The sequence below is a fragment of the Trachurus trachurus genome (genome assembly GCF_905171665.1).
Source record: "Trachurus trachurus genome assembly, chromosome: 5".
NCBI lineage: Eukaryota > Metazoa > Chordata > Actinopteri > Carangiformes > Carangidae > Trachurus > Trachurus trachurus.
Genome location: NC_139896.1, coordinates 19,851,078 through 19,871,060, shown reverse-complemented (window position 1 = coordinate 19,871,060; position 19,983 = coordinate 19,851,078). Strand labels below are relative to the sequence as shown.

The following is a 19,983-nucleotide window of genomic DNA, read 5'->3' as shown; positions in this document are numbered from 1 at the left end:
CTGCAGAGCTCACGCACTCTCACAAAACATACTTTCAAACACACACGCACACATACGCATGCACACACACACACACATGTAGGAGCTCCAGTGACCCATGTGGCCGGCTCATTCTTCATTCGTTTAGGGAAGCCGGTGTTTGATTGGCTTATGGAGAAGCCACTTTAGGCCACTAATGAATCCACAGTCGTCATTAACATGCAAATAGCTCCATTAAGAAAACATAGACTTGTGCAGTTTTATATTACAAGCTCCCTTTTCCTTCACACACACACTCACACTTCATTGAGTCTACGGGCCTGGCTGGTTACCAGATGCCATACTAAAATCACATTTTATTTATTTGTTAAAACCACAATGAGGAAATTAAATATGAGCTATTTCAGATTTCATGACTGGTTGGGCAATACATAACTAAAATAGTCTTTGTCCAACTATTATAAGCTAATTTATTACTCTTCCTCCTCTGACACTCTGCCCTCTTCTTCTTCTCTCCCTCTTTTCAAACCAACTTCTTCCACAGTGACTCAAAACTTTTAAAAAGCCTCATGAACGTTTTGATTATCTGCCGCAGCTCCTGACATGTGACATTCCTCCACAGCTCCCTCCGTCCCCTGAACCCTCCATCTGTCCTCACTAATTAAGCCCATACACTCAATCCAATCAATCTGTCCACTCCTTAATTGGGGGAGAGATTTTCCAATTAAGTTTCCCGTCATGCCCACCAATCAGGGCTCAGGGTGCTAAGTGACTCATTTGACTCATCACTTGTCATCGGTGGTCAATCTTGACGAGTGTATCAGCAGTGTGTGTGTGTGTGCGTGCGTGTGTGTTGTCATGGTAACACGTTCCTCACTCCCTTTCTTTGTCTCTCTCTCTCAATTAACAGACAGTAGTCAGCCCTCGCTCGCCCAGCCCTCTCTGACCCTGCAGAGTTTTCCCTATGGAGGCTGTGAGTCTGTGGAGCTCTCCTACCAAAGCGGTACGTGATCACAACTTAGGTAGTCGGCCACCTAGTAGTTAAATTTACACAGTCACTTAGTTGGTCCACAATCTGAAATTTCATTGGCTTTTGGTTTTGTAGTCAGACAGTCAGCCAGTTAGTAAGGTAGATATTAGTCACATAGCCAGTTTGTTGTGTTGCTAGTTAGCCAGCTAACAAATTAAGCTTTCGTCAGCTTGTTTGTTTTTTGTATAGTAAAATAGTTAACCAGCAGTTTGTCCATCATTTAGCTAATGTGGTATTTACTTACAGTACATCAGCAACATCAGATTGTAAGTAAGCTATTGCTAGTCATTCAGACCCTCAGATGAGTTTTTTCAATGACTTTATTTGTTTCCAGGAAGTTTTTCAATACAGTATTCAGTACTGTTTCAGTCGCGTAGTCAGCTATTTAAAGGGATAGTTCAACATTTTGGATTAGGGTTAGCTGTTTTTAGATCAGCGGGGCAGAGACCCGAGCTCTGCACGGCGCACGGTACTTTCGCTTTTCCCTCATCAAACTCATCTAATACTCAATCCAACAACTCCAAAATGCTCTTTGGACAAGTTGTGACCTGCACATTCACCATGCTCTGAAATAATAATGTAACATTACAAGACAGAGTTGTTTTCGAGGCAAATGCAAAGCCAAAACTACATTCCCCACACGGCTGCTCGGCAGAGTGACTTCAAAAGCGGAAGTAGTTCCGAGTATTTGCTCCATGTGTCAGTAATCCAGTCATTTAGTTAGTTATTTGAATATTTGGCTGATGAAATTCAGTTAGTTTTTTTTATTTAGCTGGCTAGTTGATTAATAATTAGTCAGCCATCAGTTAAAAGGTTAGCCAGTAGGTTTGCCATTAATCCGAACCTCAGAAAGTCCAAATTGTAACTTGCAACCTGCCTCTATATCCATTAAATAAAATCAACAATTAGTTGAGTACATTTTCCCATGGTATTCTCGTAAATTTATCAGAGATAAACCAGCCGAACCATCACAGCGTTTGGGTCCACGACTTGGTGATACTGTACCTGATTTAGCGAGTTTTTTCACCTAGTTATTAGTTAGTTTGGTAGTCAGTTAATTATTTAGTCATTCAGTTGGTCAGGTAATTATCAATCTTATCAGTCAGTTAGTAACAGCTACCTTAAAACTACTTAAACTGTAGCCAGTTTACTTCGACTAAAGCAGAGAGATTGAAGTTGCCATTAAACGTGTTGACACTGAGTTTGCTCGACACTTCATTAGTTTAGAAGAAAGGATTTACTGTGGTACTTTGGCTAGCTGCTGTATTGATTGGACATAAGTTGGTTATTTAGCTTAACAGGGAACTCGCAACATGAATACTGATTAGAACTGCAATTTGGTATAATGATTTTCAAGATCCATCCAATCCACCCACTCTTTTGCCCACGCACTTTATCAAACCGTCCTGTTTACATATTCATCTCTTCCTCTCTCTTGCTTCTGCACTTGCAGGTCAGTTCCAGGCAGGCCAGTTCCAGCCGGCCATTCGAGTTGCCGACCTCCTCCAACACATCACCCAGATGAAATGTGGACAGGGCTATGGATTCAAGGAGGAATATGAGGTGACTACATACACACGCATGCGCGCGCACGCACACACACACAAACAGGCAGATAATGAGAACAACAGTAAAATAGACATCAATCTTTAAATAGACAACATTACAAGCAGCTATTAGCAAGAAGGCCAAAGGTCTGCAGCTACAGCACCCAAATAATAGGTGTAATAAAGATCTCCCTGTGACCCCAGAATGTAGAAATGTAACTGCTGGTGAAGCAGTGAGTCAGAGGGAGAAGGGTTTTCTATTATCATAAAAAATATGTGTGCAGCAAAGCCCCAAGCAAGGCTGGTCCATGTCCAAGCTGTATCCTTGCAAGATGGGATGTGCTTCAGCTGCAGCCATGACCCTGAAGAGAATGTAGCAGGTGTGCTACAAAAATGTATAAATGAAAAAATCAAAAGCAGTGCAGTTCAATCGAACTAAAAACGTCATTAGAGTAAACAGGGCAGACATGAAAACAGATGGGATACGGCAGCTGAAATCAGTCATTTGCATGATGAAATGTTAAGACTGAAAACGTGTTTATACATTACATACTAGATTGTTGGGATTGGATTTGGTTCTTTTACGAATTCCAATGCTTATCAATTATTAACCTTCACCATCAATATTGGTGATCAGAGAAACAAACAGGCCAGCTGTGAAACAAACTTTCTGCCTCTTGCTTTGTTTGTTTACTTGTTTCTTCACTAATATAATCCCCAGTCTTATACTTTTCTTAGTTTTATCTGTTTTCTCCCCCTTTCTTTTCTTTCGCTCACAATTTCCCCCGACTATCATTCGCTCTCTCCCTCTGCTTGGTTTTAATCGCTTCTCTTTCCTTTATTCCCTTAGTTTGTCTGCATTGTGCTTCATTCTTTCTCTCTCCACCTCTTTCTATTATCTTTTCCTGTTTTGTTCCACCCATCCCATCTCTCTCCCTCTTTAAGCTTCTCCCTCTCCCTATGCCCGAGGTGACTGTTTGTTTAGAGCACAGTTTATCACATGCAGACATTTTTATAATCGTTCTTCTATCCCCTCATTTTCCTTCGAAATCCTCATCCCTCTCTCTCGTTCTTTCATTCAGGAGACATGAGCCCAAGTCTTTTCCTCTCTGTCTCCTCTCATAAGAATGAATATTTTCTATTATCGGCTCTGCATGCGTGTTGAAAATTGTCCCTCTGTGATGCCGTACGTTATATTTTCATTTGCTTTCTGTCATTTTGGTTTATATCCACTGATACGTTTTAGGGGAGAGCAAATGTGATTTATTCTTCAGTGTGTGTGTGTGTGTGTGTGAGAGAGAGAGACAGAGAGAGAGAGAGAGAGAGAGAGAGAGAGAGAGAGAGAGAGAGAGAGAGAGAAGAGCATTATTAGTGGTGCTTGTGGTTTCCACCTGTCACCAGCAGCAAATGTAGAAACATTCAATTGACAGTGGTTGAAAAACAAAAAACAAAAACCACACACTCTCGAAACAAGAGCAAAGGCACACATAAACACACGCATATACGCACACACTCGGTCTATTAAAAGTGTTTCTGTGTACTTGTTTAAGTGGAAGCTTATGTTTTTGTCAGGTCTTGTCAGGTGAGTGTACAGTAAAAGGCTTCTGTGGTTAAGTGTCCGTACAGTTGGGGTGTTTTGGATGCATCCATGTGTGTGTGTGTGTGTGTGTGTGTGTGTGTGTGTGTGTGTGTGTGTGTGTGTGTGTGTGCACCTCAGCCCATATGGCATCTTCTTGTTCCCATCTCTGTGTGCAATGTGACCTCCAGTGTTGAAGCCCATTAACCCCACTAACACCGACAGCAGCCGCACTGTCAACATGTCGCTCCCCACCGGGATCACACCTTTCACATTTAAAGGGACATTCTACATCGTTTGAAGTCTCTGCCAAGCTTCTATAATGTAACAGTGGCCAGCACACACAGGAAACTCAACGCTAATGATTTGTCATTTGATGCAGCTGTGGAGGATAATGGAGTAGATGGAGACTGAAACAACTTAATAATTGGGCCATTTTTGTGTATTTTGTGCAAATGTATTTTTCAAGCAGATGTGGACAGTAGCAGGTTTAGGAATGATAAAAGATTTATTTAGTTTAAATGGTTGTTGAGTTAAAGGTGCCATATGTAAGAATGTGGCCAAAAACGGTTACTGCAGTCAAATTCAAAACACAGCGATCTCGTTTTTCCTCCCAGCCGTAGCGGCAGCTCAGTGGAAGCAGACTGAGGCTGAAACGCCACTGACGCCGCCGTGACTGGGAGAGAGGGCTAGGTGGCGCAACATGTAAACACGTAAATTCAAAACATAAACATGATTTGCAGTCTGCAAAAAAAGATTTTGAATGCAAATACTCTGGCTGTACTATTGTTGTTGGTGAGTTCAACATGTTATATGAACATTATTCCTGAGTCTCTGTGACATATTAAGAGGATTTTACGGCCAGTTGTTTTAGATTTCTTACATACTGTACCTTTAAATATATAGATTTTCTTTTCTTCTCAGATACAGTACAACAGAGACAACAACAACAAAAAGTACAACACATGAATAGAAGTTCCATGAACACACTACACATACACACAGACATACACAACACAGAGGGAGTGGTCCAATTCCGAGACGGGCAGGACTGGGGCCAGACCCTAACCCACCAGGACCAGGCACCACACAGACAGTGCTGAGAAGCATAGATTGAGGCTATCTGCTCACAATGAGAGATATACAACATTTTCACATTTGAGGACATTTTATCCCGTTCTCTCCCACCACCAGAGCATAGAGAGGGAGGCATATCATGGGTACCACATAAATAAAATAAATAAATAAATAAAACTAAATAAACATAATGGACATAATGGCTCATCATTGTCAATGTTATGTCAAGGTGTATCCTCATCTGTTTGATTCTCTTTCAGGAGAGACATGATTTTCTCAGAGGATCTGTGTGGTCACTGCCCAGATCTTACAGAACAGAGGCTGCTTTTTCCATAGAAACAAGTTCCAGAAAATCTTTTTGCCAGTTATCTATGTATATTAAAGCCGTTTGATTTCTTCACCTTCCAGTTATGCGTTTAACTGAAAGGAAAGCGACATCCAACAGATATTGAAGTTTTTTTGTAGTTACTCCATCTGTTGAGTTCATAATTAAATAAAAAAAGAAACATGGAAACAACATGGCTCCCGATTTTAACCCAACTGACATGATTCAGGTTGAGTTTTTAAAATGGAATCATTTTATTAATTTCAAACATTATTACAGGAAACTGAACTACCCACTTAGTGGTACCTCAGAGGCCGCTGTGTGTGTGTGTGTCCAAAATGTTGGAAGAGGAGTCTGATTAAGACTGTTTTTTCAGGTTGAAAAAGGGCAGCCACCCACAATTTATGCAAATATACACACACACACACACACATGCACAAACACACACACACACACACAATTACACATGTACAGACCTTCTACAGAAGCCTCCTACTTGGTGTATTCGAAAAACCATTTTTACATACTATCATGCACACACGCTCGCTCTCTCTCTCTCTCTCTCTCTCTCTCTCTCTCTCTCTCTCTCTCTCTCTCTCTCTCTCTCTCTCTCTCTCTCAATTCAATTCAATTCAATTCAAATTCAAATTCGCTTTATTGGCATGACAGTTAAAAGAACTATGTTGCCAAAGCATTAGTAATCAATGACACAGTACAACTCATGAATATATACAACAATATACAAATAAATAAAAAATATACATAAAATGATTTACCCTATGCGTGTGTGAGAGCATGCATGTGTGTGCTGATCAAGTTCTCTCTCTCTCTTATACATAGTCTACATCACATGAAACAAAAAATAAATATGTGTGGTAAGATTGGGCATCATTAGACTGTTGCAAGTTGTTATATACTATATAAAACATACACATATTGTTCTTAAGTGATGAGAGTAACAAATGATAATAAAAAATAATTTAAAAAAAATGATAACAATATTAAGTGACATCAATAATGGTTCTGATAGTAACAAATGATAATAAAAAGCAACAACAATATTAAATGACATCAATAGTGGTTCTGATCAGCATTCGTGTACTTTTCTAGTATCGTGGCAGAATGTTACATATTGTGCAGCTAATTTAGCAAATTGTGGATCTTCTCCCAGAAATACTTTTAACAGATCGTCACCTGTTTTCCCTTGGTATGATGGATCTGCTGCAGTTATCTTTTGTATGAACACCTCTCTCTCACTTTGGTACAGAGGGCAGGAGAGGAGAAAATGGGCCTCAGTTTCTGTTTCTCCTGAAGAACAGTGTTTACATGTTCTTAGTTCTCTGGGCTTCCACTCTTTCTTATGCCGACCTTTTTCCACCTCTAGTTGATGGTCAGAGAGCCTGTACATTGCCAATGTGTGTTTTTGTTTGGGATTTTGTACGCTTATTAGATATTGTGCTGGAGAGTATTCTCTATCCAGTGAGCGATAACATTCCAATTTGTTGATGGTTTTAATTTCATTTTTCCAATTGTTAATATAATTTATTTTGTTCTCTTTGTCGATTGATATTAGGTGAGTTTTGGAGAGATTTTGGAGGTCTTCGATTTTGAGGTGGTAGGTTTCTCTGGTGTTACTCAGGGGGTCTGTCTCTGGGCAGAGGCTGTTACAGAGAAAGGCTCTGTGGTTATAGGAGTCAGGATCAGCTTGTGCTAAGTGCACCTGAAACTTAATTGACCTTTTAATCATGTGTAGAGAGAGAGGGAAGTGTCCCAGCTCTGCTCTACATGCATGATTTGGACAGTTTCTATGGACCTTGAGGATTTCTTTGCAGAACTGAAGATTAAATTTCTCTGTGGGTGTTGTGTCCCACGAGGTGTGCCTCTGTGTCATTAGAGGGCCCCACACTTCACTTCCATACATAAGTATGGGTTTTATTATACTGTTAAATAATTTTAGCCAAATTGTAATTGGAGGATTGAATTTGTATAGTGAGCTTTTGATGCTATAGTAGGCTCTGCGTGCCTTATCTGTGAGGGAATTTATTGCTTTGTTAAAGCTACCGGATGCATTGATAATGATGCCGAGATAATTATATTCCATTGTATGCTGAAGTGTGGTCCCTTTTACCCTGAAAACATGTTTGGATTCCTGCAGCCTGGCCTTTTTTTGGAATACCATGACTTTGGTTTTGTCAAGGTTGATATCTACAGCCCAGTTTTGACAGAACGTCTCCAGCAGAGAGAGGTTCTGCTGTAGACCATGTTCTGTTGGGGATAGTAGAACCAGGTCATCTGCATACATGAGGAATTTGATTTCTTTGCCTTGTAGATCTAATCCTGGGCTTGGGGACTGTTCAAGAAGAGTGGCCAATTTATTGATATAAATATTGAACAGAGTAGGAGACAGGTTGCATCCCTGATGCACTCCTTTTCCTTGTTTGAAGAACTCTGTTCTGTTGTTTCCAATTTTAACACAGCACTGGTTGTCAGAATATTTGGATTTGATTAGATCATATATTTTACCCCCAATTCCATATTGGAGAAGTTGTAAAAATAACCCGTTGTGCCAAATTGAGTCAAAAGCCTTTTTTAGATCTACAAAGCATGCAAATATCTTTCCTTTGTGTTTTCTGTGAACATGGTGTTGGATGAGTGTATGAAGAGTGTATATGTGGTCAGATGTTTGGTGTTTGGGTAAAAAGCCAATCTGGCTTTTAGACAGAATATTATGTTCAGTAAGATAAGTGATTAATCTAGAGTTAAGGATGCTACAGAAGAGTTTACTCAGGTTGCTGTTAACACAGATGCCTCTGTAGTTGTTGGGGTTATACCTGTCTCCATTTTTAAATATAGGAGAAATGAGACCTTTATTCCAAACACTGGGGTAATATCCAGTGGCCAACACCAGGTTGAAGTGTTTTTGCATGGCAAGTTGGAGTTCTAAGTTACTGTGTTTCAGCATCTCTGAGTTAATGCTGTCTATACCGCAAGCTTTTCCACTTTTAAGGGTTTTGATTTTGTGCTGTATTTCTTTAATGGTGATGGGGTAGTCAAGGGCACATTGGTTGTCCTTCACTGTCCTTTCTAGTTCTTTCAGTTTGTCTACTGTTAAAATTTGGTTATGATTCAGACCGTGACACTCTGGATTTCTATAGAGGTCATCAAAGTAATCTTTCCAGATTTTGCCATTTTGAATTGGGTTGGTCTCTGTACGTGGGTTTCTGTTGATGTTTTTCCATATTTTCCAAAAGGTGTTGTCATTTATGGCTTTTTCAATTTTGTTGAGTTCTCCCTCCATATAATGCATTTTTTTCACACTAAGGAGTTTTTTGTATTCTTTCAGGGCTTGAACATATTCAAGTCGTCCTGGTAGGTCATTTGGGTTCCTGTGTTTTCTGTTTGACAGTTTCCTCAGGTTTTGTCTGGATAGAGCACATTCTTTATCAAACCAACGCTCTTTTTGTTTCATGCTGGATTTTTTAGTTTGTGAGATTTTTAATTTAGATTCTTTTGCCAAATGAATAAATATTGTGTTTAAGTGATGTGTGGCCAGATTTATGTTTTCTCTTTCAGGCTGATACTGGGTGTTGAGAAAAGTATCCAGCATGTTCTGAATTTGAGCAGAGTCTAGCGCAGCGGTATAGGCAGCAGTGCTCTCTTCTGTCCACTTGTATCTCCTTGGTAAAGGAAACAGCCTTGGCTCAGGATTTGGATTTACGGTGGTTGACAATGACTTTTTCAGAAATAAGGTTATCTGGCTATGGTCCGAAAAGGGCTGTAGTGGTGATACAGTGAATGCATTTATATATTGTGGTTCAATGTCAGTAATGGCATAATCTACCACACTGCTACCTAACACAGAGCATTGTGTGAGTCTGCCCAGAGAGTCTCCTCTGATTCTGCCATTAACAATGTACAGACCCAAACCTTTACACACTTGTAGTACCTGTTTGCCAGTTTTGTTAACCGTGTTATCATAGCTTTGTCTTTGTGTATTTATGCAGGTCTGGTACAAAGGGGGGTATTTGAAAATATGTTTGTTTCCTTCGTAGTTAATGAAGTCTGGCTCTCTACCAGTTCTGGCATTAAGATCACCACATATTAAGATTGATCCTAAACTTTGGTAGAAAGAAATTTCCTTCTGGAGTTCCTCAAAAACCTCCTCTGCATAATAGGGGGAGTTTGAGGGTGGGATATATATTGCGCATAGATAGACATCTCTGTTGTTTTCTAGAATATTTGAGTGAATTTTGATCCAAATGTGATTTGTACCTTTTTTAACTGGTGAGATGTAATCTTTATATTCCCCTTTGTACCATATGAGTAAACCACCTGAATCTCTACCATTCTTAATATGTTTGTGTTTTACAGAGGGTATAATAAGTTCTATATAATCGTTTGGACAGTTAGATTGATTTTGGTTTTGATTCCAAGTTTCATTCAGTATCATTAAATCTACATTTCTAATATTTTTCAGAAAGTCAGGGTTTGTTGATTTCAAACCAAAAACTGAAGAGCATATGCCCTGAATGTTCCAGCTACTTATTGAAAAAGATGCTATTTTCTTTATCTTAACAGAATCGTGTACCACTTGAAAAAATATCCGATCTACAAGCAAAAACAAATGTAATGTGATAAAAAAAAAAAAAAAAAAAAAAAAAAAAAAAATAAAATAAAATAAAATAAAATTAATAAAAAATAAAATTAAATAAAAAATTAAATATGTTAAATGTTAAGTGATTATGAATTATTCAGTGTTGTATATTCTATTAGCTCAGTAATTTAGTATAGAGTAGTGCTGCAATGTCTCTTATCTGTTTTAGACTCAGTTCAGTGGGTGAGGTGTTGAGTCTGGCGGCTGCAGCATCGTAACTGTCTCTCTGAGCTGGAGGCTGGATCTGAGTCTGGGCTGGCTGCTGCTTCCACTGCTGCTGCTGCTGCTGCCGCCGCTGCTGCTGCTGCTGCCAACTGGGGTAGTGTGGTGCAGTTGGGTGGTGGTCTTGAGGGGGTGGGGCTGAGGTGTATAGCAGTGGGGCGGTGCTGGGTCCATGAAGAGGTGGGGGTAGAGGGGGGAAGTAGTGTGGTGCAGTTGGGTGGTGGTCTTGAGCTGGTGGGGTTGAGGTGTACAGCAGTGGGGTGGCGCTGGGTCCATGAAGAGGTGGGGGTAGAGGGGGGAAGTAGTGTGGTACTGTGGGATGGTGGTCCTGAACAGGTGGGGCTGAGGTGTACAGTGGCGGGGTGGTGCTGGGTTTCTGAAGAGGTGGGGTTGAGGCAGGTCTGAATCTCCGTGAAGAGCTCTGGCCATTGTTGGTGGTGTCTCTAGTGTGCTGGGACCTTCTGTGGAGGTTCTGGTGGTTGGGTGTGCTCTTGTTGGTGATGTGAGATGTTGATCTGGTGCGGTTGAGAGCTGTGTCCTTAATGTCTTTGATGAACAGCCGCACGCCGCTCTGGTTTAGATGCAGGCTATCATACAGGTGCTGGTGGAGGATCTCTGCATGATGTGCCATATGAACATTTGGTATTACCATGCAGGCTTTGGATATTTCAGCATTAATTTTGTTGATCTCATGCTGAGGGACATCTCTTCTGGGTAACAGGGTGGATATGGTTATCCTGGCTGTGGGGGCTGCTGAGGTTGCTTTCTCTGCCACCTGTTGCAGTGAGTGACTTATGTCCTTTTTGTGTGTGAGGTCATTAGTCCCAGTGTGAATCAGAATGTGTTTCACACCCTGGAGGTCTGTAGTAGCCAGCTTCTTTATAGCCTCTGAGGTGGTGGGACTCCAAATCATCTTGGATCTTCTGCCTGGGAAGAGACGTTTCATATTGATGTACTTTCCATTGGAATCACACAGAAATATTATTTCTGTGTGGTTTTGTGAAGCAGGTTCTGGTCTCCTTCTCTGGGACCCCTGGTCTGTGGTGCCCAGAGGGAAGAGGGGAGGGGGCATTTGGGGGCTAGAGGCTGAAGATGTCTGGGTGGCAGACCCAGTCTCCTGGTGTAGGGGCTGCTGGATCTCCTGATCCAGGGGCTGCCGGGTCTCCTGATCCAGGGGCTGCTGGATCTCCTGATCCAGGGGCTGCCGGGTCTCCTGTTGCAGGGGCTGCTGGATCTCCTGATCCAGGGGCTGCCGGGTCTCCTGTTGCAGGGGCTGCTGGATCTCCTGATCCAGGGGCTGCCGGGTCTCCTGTTGCAGGGGCTGCTGGATCTCCTGATCCAGGGGCTGCTGGATCTCCTGATCCAGGGGCTGCCGGGTCTCCTGTTGCAGGGGCTGCTGGATCTCCTGATCCAACCGTGTTGCACTGGAGTGGTGGGTCGATGCTAGCTCCTCTATCACTCTTTTGAGTGTTTCTCTCAGTGAACGGTTGTCTTCTTCCAGTTCTCGAACAGCTTGCTGGAGTTCATCTATCTGGTGTCTCTGTTGTTGAACTGTGGAGTACATCTCCTTAACTCCTAAATGGCTGTCATCAGACCTCTGAAGATCGCTCAGTGTCTTCTCTCTGAATTCTATGAACTCTCTCTCAAGTATTGAGATACCTTCCTTCAGGACTCTGAGATTGCTGGAGAGTTTGGGTGATTCAGAGTATGGTGTAGGTGGATGTCTGCTGAAGATGGGCGACCTGGTCTGAAGCTCTTGTGGAGGAGGGGGAGAGATTTTTGATGTTGCCACAGTTTTCAGTGTTGGGAAGCTGTTCTCAAAGTTGTCTAAACTGTTCTCAGATCCCTGGATCATAACTGTTCCATTGTGGTATATGTTCACAGTTAAGATGGGACTTGAGCGGTCTGCATCTTCGTAGGCAGTAATCTGTCTGCCTTTACTTATCCCATTCTTCTTAATGTGAGTAAACTGCTCACATATTGCTGTGTGCCAATTTTCAGGATGGTGAGTGAAGAACAATAGGTTGCATTTTACCTTGTGGTTGTTCTTCTTGCTGAAGTCTGCTACCAGTGTTTCTGGATTGGCACGTAGCATATTCATTTTGAAGTCTTTCTTCTGCTGTGCTGTAGTGACTTTTGCGGGGTATTGTATTTCACCGCCAGTGATCTGTCCCGGTTGTCTCTGTGTTGCTACAGTAGATGTGTCTGTAGATAAGTTCATCAGTTGCTGTTCCTCAGCTGTTTCTTCACAGTGTTCCATTATCATGGAGGGTTTCAACTGACAGTTGGTTCACTGTTTTCTCAGCAGTTATCTTGACAGAGATACCTTATTTCCTAGACCTGGTCCTGGTGATGTTCTCAAAACGTTGCCAGTCCAGTTGTGATAGGAAAATCTTCTTTCTTTTGAGGTTTTCCTCGCTGTAGATTTTCTTCAGACCTTTGTTGTTGTTGTTGCTAGCCAACTGTCAGATGCACAGCAACAGAGTTCTTTTCCTCCAGCTAGCCAGGTAGCAACTTCTTTTGGTAGAAAAAAAACTATGTAAAAATCGTAGAAAAGTCTGGTTTTCTTCTTCAAGTGGTTGAGTGTGCCTTCCAACCACTTTATGTTTGTAAATTTGCTTTGTAGATCAGATATTTCAAAGTGAAAACGCGATAAAAAGTGAAAAATTTCAGGAGCTCATATCTTTTTCCTCTTACTCACAGAATTCCGGAATCTCATCATGTCTCTCTCTCTCTCTCTCTCTCTCTCTCTCTCTCTCACACACACACACACACACACACACACACACACACAATACTGTACAAATATACTGTGACAGAGAAACAGGCACCAGAACATATCGTTCAGTCAAGCAGAAAATGGATTCTTTTAAAGTGGCATATGGGTCTGCGTGTGTGTGTGTGTGTGTGTGTGTGTGTTAGTATGTGTATTGTGCGTATGTAGGTCATATCAATGTCTGAAAGTGAAAGCTGTTGTCTGGTCATCTTAAGCCCTTAATGGACCCACAAAGGTCTGTTCACATGTCCCTGTACGGAGAATGACTTTGTGCGTGCATGCGTGTTTGTGCATTTGTGTCAGTCAATTCCTCCTGTGTGTTATAATTGTTGTTCTAAAATGGTTCAGTGTCCATATGGTGGCCTCTGAGAGTTGGGGTTTGGTTTCTTAGCTCAAGCTTGAGAATGATCTTTGACACAAACACACACAAACACACAAATATTTGCATATACACATTCTACACATTTGGATCATCCACATTTTAAATACATGCAAAATTAAACATCCTCAAACATGCTCATACTAATTTATAGAAAACAGTAAGTATGGGCAAATTTGTGTGAATGTGTCTTATTGCACAAAGAGTACACAAACACACACACACAGACACACACATTTTGTCCTTGCTATGTTTGTAAGGCTTGTCACACGGGCCAGCATCACAGCAGGGAGTCGGGACAATCTGTCTTCTCTCCTCCAACAAAAGCAGCGACAGAATTTTCTGTCTGAAAACTAAAGCAACAGAACAATGAACCCAAACTTTTTGTTTCTTCTCTGCTCCGGCACTGTTTACCTGCACTTTTTCATTTCACTCATCCAGGAATTTATTTTGTTCCATCTATTGTCCAAGTCGCTCCTCAGTGCTGCTCGCTTTTTTTTTTAAAATTCAGGATAGGAACCCTAATGCATTTCCTCTGCCAATAAAGTTGGAAGGAGGTTTGTTTGTTTTCACCCTCAGCCCGTTGCTTAGTAAAGTGGTAGCAGGTTTGGCTGCGAGCTGGTGCATGGTTACCTGGCCAAAGTACTGACCTGATTGGGATGGACAGATCTGGAAAACTCTGCCATTGAAAGCAGCAACAACTACTGTGTTGTATTCACATGCTATCTGGGATTCGTCCATCTAGAAATCCCAAGTTAAGCAACGCGCCACATTGTGGAGGGAGACAAAATTAAAACCAGAACACTGATGATAAAAGAATTATGCCATAGAATATAGAAGTGTCATGTGCAGTATTTATACAGTAGGCTATATAGTGCTATACTATTGAGTGGGAAGTCCCAGAGCCTGAAATAATATCTGTAACAGATGTGGAAAGTCCATACTGGTCCAGCATTAACAGGAACATCAGACATTGAAGCCCCCAGACTGAGAGAGTGGCTCAGAATCCAGGGTCCAGTTTGACAGAGATCTTCTAGACTGGTCCGTGGTGCTGGTCCAGTCTGATGTCATCAGGCCGTTTCACAAAGTATTCACTAGCAAGGACAACATCACAACAATGTGCCATTTAAACATTTTAGTGGGCTGAATGTAATTGTTATGAATGGGTGAATGGATATTGTACGGAGGGGTCGAGGTGAGGGAAGGTTGATGTCTGCACTGCTGTTTTGGGAGGATGTAATGAAGACCAGCTGAGGATTTCAAACATTTTGTTACGTAATAGAGATGAGCCTCAGACAGCCATTTTTTAAAATATGGGGAAAAAAACCAAGGTCTCCATTAGATAAGGGTGGGATGTGACACATCTTAAACCTCCGGGCTTCTGGTAGAGGATCAGAGCTTGAGGATAACACACACCAACCCCACACAGGTATTTACAGGAGATTTTATTTTATGTGTATCATCATCATCAGTTTATCTTAGACAAAGCTCGACCTTCATCTTTTGTATCTCAGTATTGTTTTAAATTGAATTAAGTGACCTGTCTGTAGGCATCTTCTAAAGAGACTCATCCCCCTTATGTTTCAGTCTTAATGCCCTCAAGTGCTCAAAAGGTTCAGTCTGTTTTAAACTATTGGCTTCTCATTAATATTCATGAACCGTTTCAACTTCTGCCCGGCCCATGTGTCCCTGTACAAGCTCTGGGCATCAAGCCATATGTGCATGCATATTCTTGTGTGTTCATACCTCAATATGACAGTGTGAAACTATTTTTGTGTGTGTGTGTCTTTGTACATGTGCTTGTTCAGGCCCTGGCAGAGGGACAGACGGCGCCCTGGGAAACGGCCAAGAAGGATGAGAATCGCAACAAGAATCGCTATGGCAACATCATCGCTTGTGAGTACTGCAATGACATAGATATAGTAGAGCTGCTCTGGCCGCACTGGTGCTGGATGTGTGGTCACTGTGGTGTGGCCTGGTCCAGTTTGGTTTGTTTGGTCTAGTTTGGTCTGGTTGATATTTAGTTATTTCATGTGGTTCTTGTTGATCTGGTTTCATGCGGTTCACATTGATTAACTTGCTATGAGCTTCATGTTTTCTTTAATTGGATATTTGATTTGATACAGAAACTTTTCTCCGTCCCAACTGAAGCTTGGATCAGTTTGATTTGTTTAATTTTTCATGGCTCATTTTCACTGGTCGACCATCTGGTGGCTTAAATCTCCATATTCTCCTTTCCTCCTGTATTTTATCTTAAGTGTGTAATTTCGCAAATGTAGCAGATTTCAGGTTAAACACTCAGAGAAACCAAATGCTGCAGGTGCTGAATGGTGGGCGGGACTGCTTTGCTGTGACATCACAGAGTCACAGAAGTCCTGATAGCTTGTTGTAAGGCTCAGTCTGGGAATACAGGTTGATACTTTGAAACCATTAATACAGAGCCTAGACCTGCTCTTTAATCACACTACGGACATCTACATCTATGGAAATCAATGAATCATGAATCACTCAGGCAACAGCTAGAGAAAAAGAATAAGACAGGTCACCAAACACTGGTATCTGTCTTGTCTGGTTTTTCATTTCATCCTGGTTGAAATAATATCTTCAATCAGGATATCAGAATTATTTCTGTGATGTTGGAATAAGTTAAAGTCAGGCCTAGAGACTAGTATCAGATCATTGCAAGAGAAATCTCTCTTTCATTGTAGACATTCAGTGAATGACTGTTAAGAAGATACAATAAAACTGAAAAAATAAATAACTAAAACACACAACATGTTTCGAAAACCAGGTATCCTGAGACCTTCTTCAGCTATAGGACACAGGTCCAAACCTCTGTGTGTGACACCATCTGTCCTGCTAAAGCGTCCTTCATCGAGTCACAGACTCCCTCCAGCTCAGGGTGTGACCACCTGCTGAGAGCCAGATGTCAGCAGAGCTCGGTGTCAGTCAGTGCATCAGTCAGGGTTATAACATCTGACTCACCATCTCCGACAGCGAGACCAATTAGATCAAAGCCAAACAGTGCGTTTGATACGAAATAGATCCATCTTTTATGAGAATGCAATAACCAGAGCTCATTCTAGCTTATTTTCTACACTTGGTGCTTGTCTGATGCAGGAAACAACCATGGAAAAAACAACAAAAAACAAAAACACATGAAGTTTGCAGAGGGATTCTGATGATCAAAGCCGACAGCCTTTATTTTATTCATAAAGACTTTTGTCAAAATGAAGCAAAAATAGACCGTGGAGTGCAGGGAGAGATACATGCTGTATGTAGCATGAGTGTGTGTGTGTGTTTGGCCATTGGAGTAGGCATTAAAATGCAGAATATGATGCTGTGTATTACAACAAGTGTTTGCTGTGATTTTGTGAGCACTAATGATGCCCGTCTGATTCTGTGTGCTTGTAAGCTTGTACAAATAAACCTCCGGCCTCTGTTAGAACAGAGCAGGAGGAGCAGTTTGGTTGAAGATTTATTTAATGGTTTAGGTATGTGAGATTTTACTATTTTGGGGTCCAAAACACCGAAGCCAATCACTCAACCTGACAAGTTTTTAGAGGGTTTAAACTTAGTTTTAGGCTGTGGTCAGAGTTGAGTCAGGCAGGTAAGGTGGGAGCAAAACCACAGAAAAGTGTAGAACTGGTTCAGAGAAGACACAGCACTGGGTTTGGTGATTCATCTTGATTCGTGTTCATGCACTTTGAGTATTCTCAATTTTTGCAAAATATGAAATTGTTCCCAACAGAAACCAGTGAGGATGTGACTTTATGCACCAAATGGTTAAATTGCAGTCATGTATTTCAAGGTCTTTATCATGTATCACAGTATTATTCACCGCCAGAACCTAATCTGATGTTCACATTTATCAATCACTTTACTTATTCCAAGTGGGACAGCAGTGGTATGTACTGTATGCATAGGTCACTTAGATAAACCATGAGACAAAGGACTATTAAAACAGTGGATATGAAGACTTGGGTTACATCAGGAGTGTGTGTGTGTGTGTGTGTGTGTGTGTGTGTGTGTGTGGGGACATTTACTCCCATGCACATACATGACTGATACTCTTCAGAAGGCTGTGCTTGTGGGTCTCCATTCATTCCTTAATGAGTGAGTATGTGTATTTGCATGCACGGATCTGTGCATGAGCCCGCTTCTCATTACACAGGTTTAGATGTCAAGTCAGAAACAGTGCGCTAACCTGAAGGGTTTAAAATGAAACACTGTGGTGAAATGAAACAGCCTGACAGGAACGTGATAGCCAGCAGGAATTATGATAAATTTGCTATTAGTACAAATCCTTTAATTACAACGGCCTGGTAATGGAAACTGTCCATCTTGCTCACTGTGATTGTACAAAGGCTCATTTTCTTGAGAAAATGTTTAAAAGGGCCCCGGGGAAATGACTTTGTGTGCTGTCTTTATTAGAACAAGGAAATATGGTGAGACAGGCAGACCTGGCGGCTGCAGCTGGAGCTCTGAGTGGAGGTTATAGGTCAGTCCGTCTCTTTCTTCTCAGTCAGGTTGAACTTCAATTCGCCTTTTTAGTTGAGGGATTTAGTTTCTGCTTTGGAGCCCGAGAGCTCGGAGCGAACTCATTCTCCCTGCACACGTTGCACAGTTCTAAATGTGGGACTGTGCTTCACCGTCACAGCCTTGTTATCAATGATAGTGTGAAACTTTCACTTTATGAAACAATAATTCTGAAGTGTTGACGTTCCTCAGCTGCCTCGTACTGACTGAGCGACGTGAGTGAAGAGATGTCTGATGTAGGTACTGTATTCTGAGCAGCAACAGTTTGGAAGCTACAAGAGGAAGAAGTAATTGCAGTCTTTCTACTAGTTTGCAGGTTACTTGAATATGTCAAACATGAAACATTAATATTATAGGGCTGTCAGTTCATTGAAATATTTAATCGTGATTAGTCACAAATAAATTGCTCATTTTTTATTTGTTCAAACCTATTTATATTTGTGTGCTTAACAATGGATATATAGCTCCTTAATGCAAATGTAACTTTATTACACGTGAACCAAAATCTATGAAAAATTTTGCCCAGAGACCCTTAAAGGCCTTACTGCATTTGGCATAAAAAAAGAAGAAGAAGCCCAGGTGTTAAGTGTAAGCAGAGACAGTGTAGACTGAGACTGCAGCTGATTCATCTCCAGTGACTGATTTAAAAGATGGGTCGGGCCAGAGGTCAACGTAATGGATCATGTGTTAATCAGGCCTTACATAGTGGTGTCAAAAGGAATTTATGTTAATGTGATCGTGTTAGCTTTGGCAGCCCTAAAATATATATTTTATTATTATTTATAGCAGTGGTAGGTGGAGACAGATATATTTTGATGATATTCTTAATCAGAAATATATCGATATTGAAAATATCCCCACATACAGTTGTGTGCGGATCAGACACATCGGCTGCCACGCCAATGCACTCTAGCCACCGAGTTTGCTCTAACCTGTTAGCATGAACACACTCAGCTGGTGTGTTCCTGACTGAAGAGGAGGTTCAGCGATCTCTGTGTTGACTGGTTAACATCTGATCCAGTCGCCTACTCAGGGGCGAACCTCTAACCCCAGCAGAAGCCTCAGAAGATCCCAACCAGAGGAGCTAAATTTGTGGCTTAAATCGACACCCGACTTCCAGACCTGAAAAATCCCCTCAGAGACAGCTGTGATAATCTCTCTAGCCTTGTGAGGACATTTGACTTTCTGCTGTTTCTCCATCACACTCCTGTTTTCGTTCTCTTTCTCACTTCCTCACACACACTGACACATAGTTTTCACCACCTCTCTCTCCCTTTCTCTCTCTCTCCCCCTCCCCACCTCTCTCTGACTCAGTTTGGAGAGGGCTGATTCGAGTTGAAGTGTTAACACTCTTTTCCTGCGGACATCTGCCAAACACAAACGGTTGATGCCATGTTTGAAATCTCTTCAGCTCACTGAATAAATGTTAATCTACCAACCTCCTGTCTCCTCTTCTCCTCCCAACTCCCACTCCCAACTTTATTCTCTCCTTCTTATCTTGTTTCTTTCATTTCTGTTTTTTCTTATTATTTTCACTTCTTCCCCTTTCCCGTCTTCCTCACTCATCACCCTCTCCTCACCCTTCTACTCTTTCTCTTGCTCAGTGCCTCTTTTCCTCTCTCTTCTCTCCTTTCCCTGATATTTTCACCTTCACTTTAAATCCCTTTTTACTCCCATGCTTCTCCCTCTCACTCTCCTCCTGTGGCTTTTTCTCACCTTCTCTTTCTTCCTCTCCTCTCCTCTCTATCCATTCATCCTGTCTGATTACCTCTGACAGTTTATGGGTTGAGGCAAAGCACAGTAGTGTTTCCTCATTACTGGCATCTGTCTGCTACTATTTTCTCCTACCCCTCTCCTCCTTCACCTCCTCTTCACTTCT

At 41.6% G+C, this 19,983-nt stretch overlaps 1 protein-coding gene across 1 annotated transcript in view; it reads left to right on the top strand.

Annotated features, from left to right (window-relative positions):
- ptprt (protein tyrosine phosphatase receptor type T) overlaps positions 1–19,983 on the top strand; it is a gene marked incomplete at its 3' end in the record, with an annotated part of 280,480 nt that overhangs the window by 208,363 nt on the left and 52,134 nt on the right. Inside the window, exons 21-23 of the mRNA XM_083971093.1 lie at positions 890–982; positions 2,478–2,572; positions 15,374–15,461. Coding sequence (XP_083827219.1) covers positions 890–982; positions 2,478–2,572; positions 15,374–15,461 — 276 coding nt within the window. The remainder of the gene's footprint in view (positions 1–889; positions 983–2,477; positions 2,573–15,373; positions 15,462–19,983) is intronic.